Raw genomic sequence first — 13,187 nt, 5'->3', positions numbered from 1 at the left:
TAGCATGGCAGCAACACATGACAACACAGGATGGTAGCAACACAACATGACAACAACATGGTAGCAACACAACATGGCAGCAGCACAACATTGTTGGACACAGACAACAGCACAAAGGGCAAGAAGGTGGAGGCAACAACACATCACGCGAAGCAGCCACAACTGTCAGTAAGAGTGTTCATGATTGAGTCTTTGAATGAAGAGATTGAGATAAAACTGTCCAGTTTGAGTGTTTGTTGCAGCTCGTTCCAGTCGCTAGCTGCAGCAACCGGAAAAGATGAGCAACCCACAGTTACACATAGTAATTGCATGGAATATATACTGAACAACAATAAAAACGCAACATGCAATAATGTCAATGAGTTCACTGAGTTATAGTTTATATAAGAAAATCAGTCAATTGAAATAAATTCATTAGGCCCTAATCTATGGATTTCACATGACTGGGCCCAACCACTGGGGAGCTAGGCCCAGCCAATCAGATTAAGTTTTCCCCCACAAAAGTGCTTTATCACATACAGAAATACTCCTCAGGTTCATCATCTGCTCGGACGATCCCGCAAAGGAAGAAGCTGGTTGTGGAGGTCCTGGGCTGGCGAGGTTACACGTGGTTTGCGGTTGTGAGGCTGGTTGGATGTACTGCCAAATTTTCTAAAACAACATTGGAGGTTGCTTATGGTCGAGAAATTAACATTAAATTCTCTGGCAAAAACTCTGGTGGACATTCCTGCAGTCAGCACGCCAATTACATGCTTTCTCAAAACTTGACACATCTGTGGCATTGTATTGTGTGACAAAACTGCACATTATAGAGTGGCCTTTTATTGTCCCCAGCACAAGGTGCACCTGTTTAATGATCATGCTGTTTAATCAACTTCTTTATATACTATACCTGTCAGTTGGATGGATTATCTTGGCAAAGGAGAAATGCTCACCACTTCTGACTTCAACTGTACATATACAGTAGGTAGAGATAAAGTGACTAGGCAAAAGGATAGATAAACAGTAGCAGCAGCGTATGTGATGAGTGTGTAAGTGTGTGTGTGTTGGAGTGTCAGGGTAAGTATGTGTGAGTGTGTGGGTAGAGTCCAGTGTGTGTGCATGGAGTCAAAAAGAGTTAGTGCAAAAAGGGTCATTGCAGATAGTCCATGGCGCTATTTGGTTAACCATTTAGCAGTCTTATGGCTTGGGGGTAGAAGCTGTTCAGAGTCCTGCTGGTGCCAGACGTCGGTGCCGCTTGTTAGCAGAGAGAACAGTCAATGACTTGGGTGGCTGGAGTCTTTGACAATTTTTAGGGCCTGCCTCTGACACCGCCTGGTATAGAGGTCCTGGATGGCAGAGAGCTCAGCCCCAGTGATGTACTGGGCAGTACGAACTGGGGACCCTCGTAGCGGACCGTCTCTGGAGGCTCCGGACTGAAGGACGTCTCTGGAGGCTCCGGACTGAAGGACGTCTCTGGAGGCTCCGGACTGAAGGATGTCTCTGGAGGCTCCGGGCTGGAGACCGTCTCTGGAGGCTCCGGGCTGAAGGACGTCTCTGGAGGCTCCGGGCTGAAGGACGTCTCTGGAGGCTCCGGGCTGAAGGACGTCTCTGGAGGCTCCGGGCTGAAGGACGTCTCTGGAGGCTCCGGGCTGGACACCGTTTCTGGAGGCTCCGGGCTGGACACCGTTTCTGGGCTGGGGACCGTCGCTGTAGGCTTCGTGCCATGGATCACCACTGTAGGCTTCGTGCCATGGATCATCACTGGATGCTTCTTGCCATGGATCATCACTGGATGCTTCTTGCCATGGATCATCACTGGATGCTTCTTGCCATGGATCATCACTGGAGGCTTCTTGCCATGGATCATCACTGGAGGAAGGAGACGTATGGGCAGTCTGGTACGTTGAGCTGCCACAGGGCTCACCAGGCTGGGGAGACATACAAGAGGCCCTGTCCTTCTGGGGACAGGCACAGGATACACTGGACCGTGGAGGCGCACTGGAGGTCTTGAGCATAGAGCCTGCACAACCCGTCCTGGCTGGATGGTTATTTTCACCCTGCAGATCCAGGGAGCAGGCACAGGACGCACAGCCGGGGTAGGATATCCCGGGCTATAGAGACGTACTGGCGGCCAGATGCACTAAGCCGGCATCCTCCGACCTGGCTGGATGCCCACTCTAGCCCAGCCGATTCGGGGAGCTGGAAGGTAGCGCACCGGGCTGTGCACGCGCACTGGAGACACCGTGCGCTCCACTGCATAACACGGTGCCTGACCAGTCACACTCCCCGTGTTCCCCTCAAAAATATGTTTTGGGAGCTGCCTCTCGGGTTTCCTTGCTAGCCGAGTCCCTTCGTAGCGCTGCCGCTCTGCTCTTCCCGTGGACGGCGATACTCCCCAGCCTGTCTCCAGGGTCCCTTACAGTCCAGGATCTCCTCCCAAGTCCATGAATCCTGGACACGCTGCTCCTCCTTACCACGCTGCTTGGTCCGTTGTTGGTGGGAAGTTCTGTCACGGCTGTTGAAGGAAGAGGACCAAGGTGCAGCTTGGTGAGCGTACTTATTCTTTATTTAAGATGACGCTGAGCAAAACAATAAACACTACAAACTGTGAAGCTAAAGGCTATGTGCCCTAAACAAAGTCAACTTCCCACACAGGTGGGAGAAAGGGCAGCCTAAGTATGGTTCTCAATCAGAGACAACGATAGACAGCTGTCCCTGATTGAGAACCCTACCCGGCCAAAACATAGAACTACACAACATAGAACATAGAATACCCACCCCAACTCACGCCCTGACCAAACCAAAATAGAGACATAAAAAGGATCTCTAATGTCAGGGCATGACAGCAAGAGCTTTTCTGTCTTAAAGAGGCAGTGTTGTATTTTGAGACAGGCTTGAATAAGCTAAATTGACAATCGGCGGAGGGTAGCATCATTTGTTTAATTCTCTGTAATAATGGTATGGGAATAATAATGCATTTTATTTTGTGAAATGGTTTCTTTCAAACAACACAAAAACATTTTCAGTCACCTCCTTGTCTGTAGGACATGTGGTTAATGTCAAGCCCTGCATGTTTTTTTCAAACGTCTCATGGAATGTAGGCCAACATTGAACACCACACATTGGCTGCTACTGGCTGAATGATAAAACAGCTATTTCCATGTTAAAGTGTTATGGGATGCACTTTCCCCATTGTTTTTGATGTTTGGCCACAGTGCTGAATTTTTAGGAAACTTTGGCGGTATGAGAATTGGAGTGGGTCCAGAATGTCTGGGATAATGGTGTTGATGTGAGCCATGATGAGCCATGATGAGCCATGATGAGCCTTTCAAAGCATTTCACTGCTACGGGGCGATAATCATTTAGACAGGTTACCTTGGCGTTCTTCGGTACAGGGACTATGGTGGTCTGCTTGAAACATGTAGGTATTACAGACTGGGTCAGGGAGAGGTTAATAATTTCAGTCAAGACACTTGCCAGCTGGTTAGAGCATTCTCTGAGTACGTGTCCTGGTAATCTGTCTGGCACCGTGGCTTTGTGAATGTTAACCACATGAGGTTGGTGCCACCTTAATTGTGGAGAACGGGCTCGTGGTAATTACTGGAGCGGAATCAGTGGAATGGTATCAAATACATCAAACACATGGTTTCCTGGTGTTTGATGCCATTCCAATTGTGCCGTTCCAGCCATTATCATGAGCCGTTCTCTCCTCACCAGCCTCCACCGATGTTAACCGGTTTTAAGGTCTTACATCACCTACGGAGAGTGAGATCACACAGTCGTCCGGAACAGCCAATACTGAAAAAAGTTATTTTTAACAGAAACATCTTGCCAACCTAAGACGTGATGTATAAGTATGTATGTTGGTCCATTTCTGCTTGTCTCAAACTTTGATGTGTGGACTTACTCCCTTGACCTCCCTGTAGGTGTCATAATCACCTACACATCATTGCTTTACTCAATATGAATAACATGAATCCTGGTTAGGTTCCTGCCTAGTCATTGTGCTCTGTGATAATACATGCACGTATATATAAAGAGTACACTCATTTCACTTTACATGATTATGACCCACATTTCCTCCTTTCAACTCAGAAGTGTTTCATGTCAGGGGGAACTCACTCGACCACATCCCTGTCAGCACAACTCAGGTGAGGGTAGACCACTCTTGCCACAACCCCTCTACCATATGAGAATGTCCTTACCCAACAGCCAGATCAAACAGATACACAGTCTGCATTGTAAGATGGTAGACCACAGGGCATCGAGGAAACAGGAAGCACTGCAGGGGTAACTTCCCTCACCACCGGTTCACACACACAGCACTGTGGGGAATATGGACTGTCACTTCTAGTGAATCTAATATGCTGTAACTATTTGTGTATTTCTTACATAATTGTCAGGGGGTATACTTTACGTAAGGCATGTATGGTAATAATACAGGAAATAAGAAAATAATTGCACATTCATTCATGGGAGCACTGACATTGGATGCAGGATGTTGATGCAGACCTCTTGTTTCAAGAGAATCTCTTTTATTTAATCTCTGTACCACACAGGAAACGCTGTGTGGCTTAGTTTAGGGAAGTCCCCTTTCTTGATAACATAAGTCCACATAAACAAGTTTGGTTCATAACAGGTTTGAACCAGTCTCAAGTTAAACCAACCCAAAGAAAATAGCATATGGATCTACACCATTCGTCAAGAAAACGCACATTCTCCAAAACCTTCCAACCTCAAAATATGCCCCATTCCATGGAGTCATTTACACCAAATAATTCCCAAACTGAAGACTACTGTATAACTTTGGCACTTGAAGTCATGCCACAAGTCATGAGTCTGGAGGTATCAATAATGCCATACTTGGTTTCTTACATTGAAAGTATTAGTTGTTTATTGATGTATTTCGAAGTTCATAGTTTTGTTGCATTTATGTGTCAGATATTTTAACATTCTTAATCTCACTTGCCCAGCCCACCAACTAGGAAGGGCGTGATTTCCATCACTTAAATTATATCAATGTGTGAGGAACCGGACTAGGGAGTGGGTTTGGAGGCAACTGTCAAAATATCAGTGTTGCATTAAAGATCTCAACTTAAAACAATCTTTCAAAACTGTTAAACCTGGACATGTTGAAATAGTTGTAACATCCATAGACAGGCATTCAATCCGGTATTCTGTCTGTGTCAAAGGCTGATGGTGATATTAGAAATCAAGCACCAAACAATTTCCTTCCCAGTCACTGTAATGGACACATTTTGCAACCGTATGTGCAATAACAACAATGAACATTGCAAAACATTGTACATCTGGTTACTAAACAGCTACGACTTGAATGCAACCCAGAACAAAGCAACCACCCACCCGCCTGGTTAACTATTACCAGACAGCTTTTTTTTTTTTTTATCGATGCATTTACAGTAATTCTGTGATACCATTTAAACTGTGTTTTTTTATACAATCTGATAAAAGTCTTCAGCGATTCGAGTTTTCAGTATGTTTGACCTACCGCATTACCAAGGAAAAAAACATATTTCTAAGTATAATGTGAAGTTCCGTCATTAGTAATCGACCAATGCTTCTGTATCTCCTATTTATGTCCTCAAATACAAATATTTATATCAAAAGTTATACAGCACAATTCTCACCATTATCCTTGACAAGACCTTTGATTGGTGAACGTTAAATGATTCCCAAATTTGGATGGAACAATCAATGGTATTGGCCGTGCTAAACAAACATGAAAGAACAACAACGACAAATCAAAACCGCTTCATAGGCACAACTTAAATAAAGGCATTTGTGACATTTTCATATCAAATATGGCGCTTGTCAATGGGGATTAAAACAAAAAATGCAATGACCACTTTTATTTACAAACGGCTAAAATCTCTGGACAGAGTCATGCATCACTTCACAACCTGAATGTGTCTTTAAAGTGCATGCAATAATAACCAGTTTGACGGAGTTGAATCATTCTGATAAAATACACAGCTTGATCAAACTGATGCCAATAAATCCTAAATACTGAACAACAACAAATAAAGTACCGGAGTTGTTTAAAAAGTGAAGGACCATATGCTTTAGCACAATATGGAATGAAGTAAAATCTCTCTTTAAAACTGTTTTACATATAAGATCTGACACTGTCCCAATACCTTCTTTTAGCTTACAGTATTCACATACAGTATTATTCACATTCTGTGAGAAAAAAAAGAAAGAAGAAGCAGCTAAACACCACGGTGTAGTCCGCAGCTCACATTCCACAATCGCAATGCCCCTCCATGTGACATACGCATTAAGCATCATATGAACATGATGGGTTAATACTTAAACATATCAAAGTGCTAATTTTTACTAAAATTTCCTGAATTTCCTGAATTCATACCAAAAGGAGGATGATGGCATGGAGGAAAGAGTCAGTTCTTATTTTTTTTATATAAGTATTCTATTCTTGTAATCTCCAACGCAAGACTTTTGAGTTACACACACTTGGTTGAACTTGTGTTGTGAATTAATCTTGTTTAATTTTCCCCTTTTTCTAAAGTTTAACAAAAGTAGTTCCCATGGCAAATGACCGCTCTATGCTGTGATGTGGTATCTAAAAGACTCTAGAGAGGAAGAGAGAAAGAGGGTTATCCAGCGTTATCACTGTAGAGATGGCCATGGTGAAGTTGACCGTGAGAATGCAGGCACATGCCTACACCATACACCAGAAGGAAAGAGTCTAGTCCTCCACAACCACATCCATTTTCATCTGTCGTCCTCCTTGGGGAAGTCCAGCGAACCTAAGCTCCCAAACCCCAGCCTAGCGCTTTCTGCATTGAAAGCGTCCATCTCCCTCTCCTGCCGTTCAAAAAGCTGCTTGATCCTTTCAGTGCGTTCCTTCTGAAGTGAGGCCAGCTCCTCTTCAATCTGAAACCACAATAGTGATAATCAAATAAGGGACGTGGTCAGTTTAAAGAGGTGAGACTGTGTTACCACATAACCAAAACATACCTTCTGTTCCAGGTGGGCCCTGCGTAAGGAGACCTTCTGCTCCAGCATCTGCAGCTCCCTCTCGTGTTGGGCTTCTGTCTGGGCCTTGGTCTTGCTCTGGTAGGCATCCAGGAGCTCCATCTCCTGCTGAAGCTGCTGCTTCAACGCCTGGCACTCCCTTTCCTGCTCCTCCTCCAGACGCATCTGGGGGACCACAGAGACAAGCGAAAGAGAGAGAGGGTTAAAAAAGACATGTAGCAGTAAGCATTGTGTGCCTGTTTGGAGGTTAAGGGTGAGTAGTGCCCTTACCGCTTGTGAGGCCATCATCTCGTTGATGCTCTGCTCGTACTGCTCGGCCAGCACAGCGAGCTTTCGTGTCTGCTCCTCCTTCAGTGACTTTAGGATGGCCTTGTGCTCGCTCTTAGGAGAGACCTCAAGCTGATGGTTTCTCAGGGCTTTGTACTGCTTGTTCTGCACCTTACACGTGTCCTGGAACTGTTTCTTGATCTGCATCTCCAACATCTCCAAATAGAAAGAAAGAAACAATCGTAAGAAACATACAGTAAGAAACAATCATTTTGCCGGTTATTACTACCGGCTGAGCTTCAGTCTGATCAGGGGTGTGACTTTAATTCAAGGGTCTTTGCCTTGATGTGCAGACACACAATGATTTATCATTGGCTCTTACTAAACCAAATGTACAGTGCAACAGCTGTAGTATAGATTCTATGCACCTTGAGGTTCCGGGGCTGCTGCCGCTGCTCCAGGGCGTGCTTCCTGTGCAGCTCTCTCTGCCGCCGGCCATTGTACTCCTCCTGGTTCTCCAACTCGGTCTGGTGCTGCAGGAAGATCAGCTCAACACGGAGCCTCTGCAGTGTCTGCAGCTGCCTGCGCTCCAGCTCCTGAGTGGACTCGTCCTGTCGGATCATCAGGGCCTGCTCCATCTCCTTCTGGGTCTTCTTCTTATTCAGCTCCTGGGATGGGACATATTCCACATCTCCTCATTTCATTTTGAATATACAGTACTTCAGATTTCTACAATGCAAATTATGCCATTTAACAAAAGAGGTTGGGGTGACAATTCTAGAGGCAATTCTATCAGCATCATTGTCATTCTAAATATCAGAGAGGAACTGTACCTCTCTCATTTGCTCCTGTTCGAACTCGTGCCTCTTGACCAGTGTCCTGCGTTTCAGAGCACGGCAGCTCCTGTCATAAACCAGCCTCTGCTGGTCCAGAAGGTGGGCCTCATCCTCAGCCTGTGAGCGCTGCACCGTCTCCTTGTGCCTGGAAAGACGCTCCTGCTTCTCCTCCTTGGGCGTACTGGGCTCCTCATTCATCTCCTGCAACATCCAGATAAGAACCAGGGCGTAATGGATATTGCATGGAATCCATGGAAAAATCAAACAGTGTAATCACAGACCAAGGGGAAAAAAATTGTAAATGATTTATGCCTTTACCTCTTTGATCTTGTCTTTACAGAGCCTGTACTCTTTTTTCTGGTTGTCTACGAAGGTGGTCAGCTCCTTCTTTTGCTGGGCAATGATCTGTTGCTGGATCCTCTTCTCCTCTGCTGTAGCTGCCTTTATCTGTACGGGAACATTCGAAATGTCCAACATTTATTTTGTTGATTTCCTCCCTTCGATGTGCTTTTTAAAAGTCTTAAATTATGCTAAAAGGACAAAATGCTACGGATGCAATCTAATCAAGGGGCTGGAACATCTTCAGTTTACATTTTCATTCACAGCAACCAAGACCTACTGTCCTACCATGCAACAACATTATTCACCTCTTTGTCTGTGTGAACGGTGTGCCGTTTAGCCAGTCTCTCCAGTTCAATGTAAGTGTTGTTGGCGTGGGTCTCTACTTCCTTCTGCAACCGGAGCCTATGCTCGTCCATCTCCGCCTTCAGCCTGTTCTCCAGGGCGATCAGCTGCTTCTGGTGCTGCCGCCGCATGCGCTTATACCCAGACATCTGCTCCCGCAGCTCAGAGTCCTGCTCATGCTCCTGGATCTACCTGGTGACCTGGACACAGGGTTCAGGGGGTCAGAGGGCACAGAGAGAACAGTCAGGTGTGAAAAGCAAGAGGGCCTGAGATACCTACTGTACAATTAAAATGTACTGAACTATATCATTAAATATGGACTTACAAAGGGAGAAACACGAGTACCCTAGTCGCACTGAGTAATAGACTGTAAAATACAGTAGAACAATATACTTCGTGAATCTGACACATAACTTGACATATTTTATTATCTTTGCAAGAATACCTTCAGTGAAATAGAGAAAAGAGACCTCACAAAGACTATATACTGTACACCTAAGGGTAACTGCAGTATTCATTTGGTTCTATGTAGTTGCGCGTACTCTAGATCACTGTCTCTGAATATCACCCTTGATGTAGTATAACTACAGTAAATTCATTCCAGAATTTACTAAATATATTCTCATTAGCCTTTTAGTCCAATGTGTAAAGTCCAATCAATTATAAGTAAAGATGGCCTCTATGGCCACCTGTCACAAATTATTTCATAACTTTCACACATACAAACATGCACACATACACACACACACAAACACACAAACAATGCACAGTTGTTAATTGGTGTACATTCTTGAGGATTATTAGGTACAGTATCTGTGGATAGTATTAGCCAGGGCAGGAAATAATGCACACTGCTCCTCTTCACTAAATTATCATGGCTGCTCAGTTCAGATTTCATGCTAGTAGCATAGCACATGCATCATCAATTATAAGAGCTACATACATGAACATAAGAAGGGTGTCTTGAATGTCAATGTGGTGTTCTTCATGCTAATACATCTGTCACGTCCATAGTGTATGTAGCCATAAATGGAGAGCTCAATAGGTATGAGCCTGTTTTGCAGGCCTACTATTCTGGGATGAAAATGCTAAAGGTACGTCCACACATAGCCTGTAAATCAATAACCAAAAACACATCACGATAAACAGATATAGAAAGAGATTTGATATCAATCCAAACAATTACACACACATGAAAGCAGAGGGGGGAACCTGAGGATGGAAAAAAACGACACTTATTAACGGGATCTGGTTGCCATGGCTACAGATGTGCTGCTGAGAGGATGGAGAGAGAGACCCTCCCAGCGGGAGAGGGAGCCTGCCTACCAAAGATGCTGATTTGATGGTGGCAAAGCGTTCACAGATCTTGCAGTCGAGGGCCCGGCTCTTGTGAGAAGAAGTAGGCCGCAGCTCTGGCCTGGCGTCCCTGTGCACAGCCTCATCCCTCACGCAAGCATGGTCCTGCAGGGGGGGAGGAAAAGGAGGAGAGAGAGGGGGTGGGCGCTTCCCAGGCCCTCCGTGCTCGCTGCTGCTGCTGCTATCGCTGCCGTGTCTCCCAGCATCCAGCACACATCCTGCTTTAAATGCATCCTTCCCCTGCGTGGTCTCTCGCTACTGCCTGCAGCTCCTCGCTAGAAATGAACAGGGCATCGCAGAGCGATCGCAGGCACCGTCAGAAAGGCAGCAGCTGAAGGCAGTCCTTGTCTCTGGCGTCTCCACTTCCTGAGGAGGAGGAACCAAATGGATCCGGTGGGAAGGGTGAATTATGCCATGCCTATCACAGACAATCAAGACAAGAAGAAGAGGAGGAAAATGTCAAAGATAGATGGTTGCACTCCTTCTCTCCTACCTCCAAATAAAATAAAATGATTAGGAGCGGTGTTCATTTTCCTATATTCCCATGAGGACATTATGAAAATATGCAAATCAAACACTGATCCATCCAAGGCATTGTTCTCCTATGACGATACTAATCAGCTAGATAATTTGTGTATATTCCAATTAATTGTTTCTGGTGTCTTCCATTAATCTCTCACACATTACAACGTTTCAAATACTGGATGGATGCTATACAATGATACCAATCCTGAACATTACATTCATTATCTGGTGTGGCCTCCTTAAATTAATCAATTTGCTCGAATCTTGTTGATTCTAGATACAGATTTGTAAAAATGTGTGAATAAACAACAAGGTCATTATAAAAGAGTCATAGAATAGTAGTATTGTAAAAACGATTCAAAATGAATACTAGTTCAGAAGACTGGCTAATAGGTAAACTACTGTAAAGATTACTTGATTACCCTTTACTATCATGTTCATGAATAAGCTTATACATGTTTTATAAATTATTACATGTGCCATAATTGCTTATGAATTGGGATTCTTATAATGTTTCTAAATTATTATGCATGTTTACAAATAATGACATTTTAGATACACAATTTATAAATATGTATAATATGTATGAATGCTTTTTCATTAAACGATTATACAGTGTTACCAAGTACTCTACATACTGCAATTTCATATTGTGTTTCTCACTGACTCCGTTTGTCTTATAAATGGCCAATTAAATTACTACCGGGAGCATGTAAAGGCCCCAAGTAACAAAACTTGTCTCAACAAACCACTGGATGGGTCAAAAGTGTAGGATAACAGTTTCGAAAAGGGGGTTTCAGTGACCCACAATCATAGCACTGATCAAAGAGAATACATTTCAAGTCAACATCCTCAGTCAACTGCAGTAGAGCTAAGAACCAAGCAAACAGTCCTCTAATTCTCTATCTAAATGGGTAACCTATTACTATGTCAGAATAAGGTATGCTCCTGAAAAAGCCCATGATAGGAACTGCAAGGAGAACAGTATGTGGTCACCTAGCTATCGTAAGGTGAATGCACTAGTTAAATGTAAGTCACTCTGGAAAAGAGCATCTGCTAAATGACTGAAATGTCAAATGTCATCCTTACCTCAAACACTATTTATTTTTACTGTCATGTTCATGTTTGTGTTCCCTTACCAGATCATTAGATCTTCTTTAAGTCAGTAATTTCCTCTTCCATGCCAATAACTTGTTACCTGACATCAGGCTTGAGCTTATTCAACCACCTCTGATGAAGCTGCCACACTGCTGGTAATACTTTCTATGACCTATATGTTTAACAGAGTCCAATACTTTAATATTGTGAAACATTCTGTATATAACATTTGCATGAATAGGCTGAGCAAGCTTAGTCAAAAATGTAGTTTTTCTTCATTTTTACTATTTTCTACATTGTGGAATAGTAGTGAAGACATCAAAACTATGAAATAACACATATGGAATCATGTAGTAACCAAAAAAGTGTTAAACAAATCAAAATATATTTAATAGTTGAGATTCTTCAAAGTAGCCACCATTTGCCTTGATGACAGCTTTGCACACTCTTTAGTGTTGTTTAAATGGTTCCAAACGGTCAGAAAATGTATATTGTAATCTGACAGCACCTGTTTGGCACACATAATGTGCACGCAGTGCTTGCTCCATAACTTGTTTTTCTTGATCTCCAGTATTTTCCACAACTAGTCAAATGTATTCCACATATCTGACTTCCCCTTTACCTCCTGAGGAACCAGTAAACATTCCCCATTTTGTTAATTTGTCACGTCCTCTGCATCCATTTTGCTGTCACGTGTTGTGGTGTTCAGAGTTTGTTATAACCAATTTGTTTATGTGATAATGATAGGCTATAGGTCAGGCCCTATTGGTCATGTGCATGTGATGCATACATGTTTCACCTAAAGAGAGCAAGGGTTGAGGGAATTGGGAATGTTTTTCCTAAACAGGGATAAACAGGGATTTTGGTAACAGAACTTTTCAGTCAAAATGGCTTTAATTATGTTGCATCTTCAGCAACACGAACAGCGCGATAAATACTGTTGATGTTCTGTGGTGGTCGCTGCAGCAAAGAGAGGTGCTAGTCACACCGTCACTCGCTGTCAATTTTTTCAGCAAGTCAAACTCCCTCTAGTCATTTGTGTGTCTTAATTATTTAATCAAACAGTGGGCTTAAAGCATCAGACATGCTCAGTGCATATAGTTTATTTGATTAAAACACATAGGATGTGTCTATATATGGAAAAAAAACACGTTTTCAAATTTCGACCAATCGATTGGTCGAAAGAACAGACGACTCTCAGTTGACCAATCGTTTTTTATGTTATGGCATGGGGTGCATTTTCTTGGGCATGGTGTAGGTCCACTTGTAGAATCTATGCCAAGGCGCATTGAAGCTGTTCTGGCAGGTTGTAGTGACCTTTCACCCTTTAATGACACTTTATGTTGGTGTTTCCTTTATTTGGCAGTTAACCTGTATGTGCTTGTGATAAAACTTAATCCACAGTTATTTTTTAGAAAATAA

At 43.4% G+C, this 13,187-nt stretch overlaps 1 protein-coding gene across 2 annotated transcripts; it reads right to left on the bottom strand.

Annotated features, from left to right (window-relative positions):
- Positions 1–5,837: 5,837 nt before the first annotated feature.
- On the bottom strand, positions 5,838–10,207 carry LOC139408751 (TAO kinase 3b). Of its 2 annotated transcripts, XM_071153037.1 has the most exons (8): positions 10,113–10,207; positions 8,750–8,986; positions 8,421–8,549; positions 8,100–8,303; positions 7,695–7,934; positions 7,270–7,482; positions 6,982–7,164; positions 5,838–6,897 (listed from the first exon to the last, which is right to left on the bottom strand). In XM_071153037.1, exons 2-8 carry the CDS (start codon positions 8,933–8,935, stop codon positions 6,736–6,738), a joined length of 1,317 nt encoding a protein of 438 aa, XP_071009138.1. In that variant the 5' UTR covers positions 8,936–8,986; positions 10,113–10,207; the 3' UTR covers positions 5,838–6,735. The 2 variants fall into 2 exon arrangements, with proteins under 2 accessions (XP_071009138.1, XP_071009139.1); XM_071153038.1 differs by lacking the exon at positions 10,113–10,207 and having other exon boundaries at positions 8,750–9,051.
- Between the last annotated feature and the right edge of the window lie 2,980 nt (positions 10,208–13,187).

The sequence above is a fragment of the Oncorhynchus clarkii genome, chromosome 5 (assembly GCF_045791955.1).
Source record: "Oncorhynchus clarkii lewisi isolate Uvic-CL-2024 chromosome 5, UVic_Ocla_1.0, whole genome shotgun sequence".
In the NCBI taxonomy this organism is placed as follows: domain Eukaryota; kingdom Metazoa; phylum Chordata; class Actinopteri; order Salmoniformes; family Salmonidae; genus Oncorhynchus; species Oncorhynchus clarkii.
This window is presented reverse-complemented; position numbering and strand designations above follow the sequence as displayed.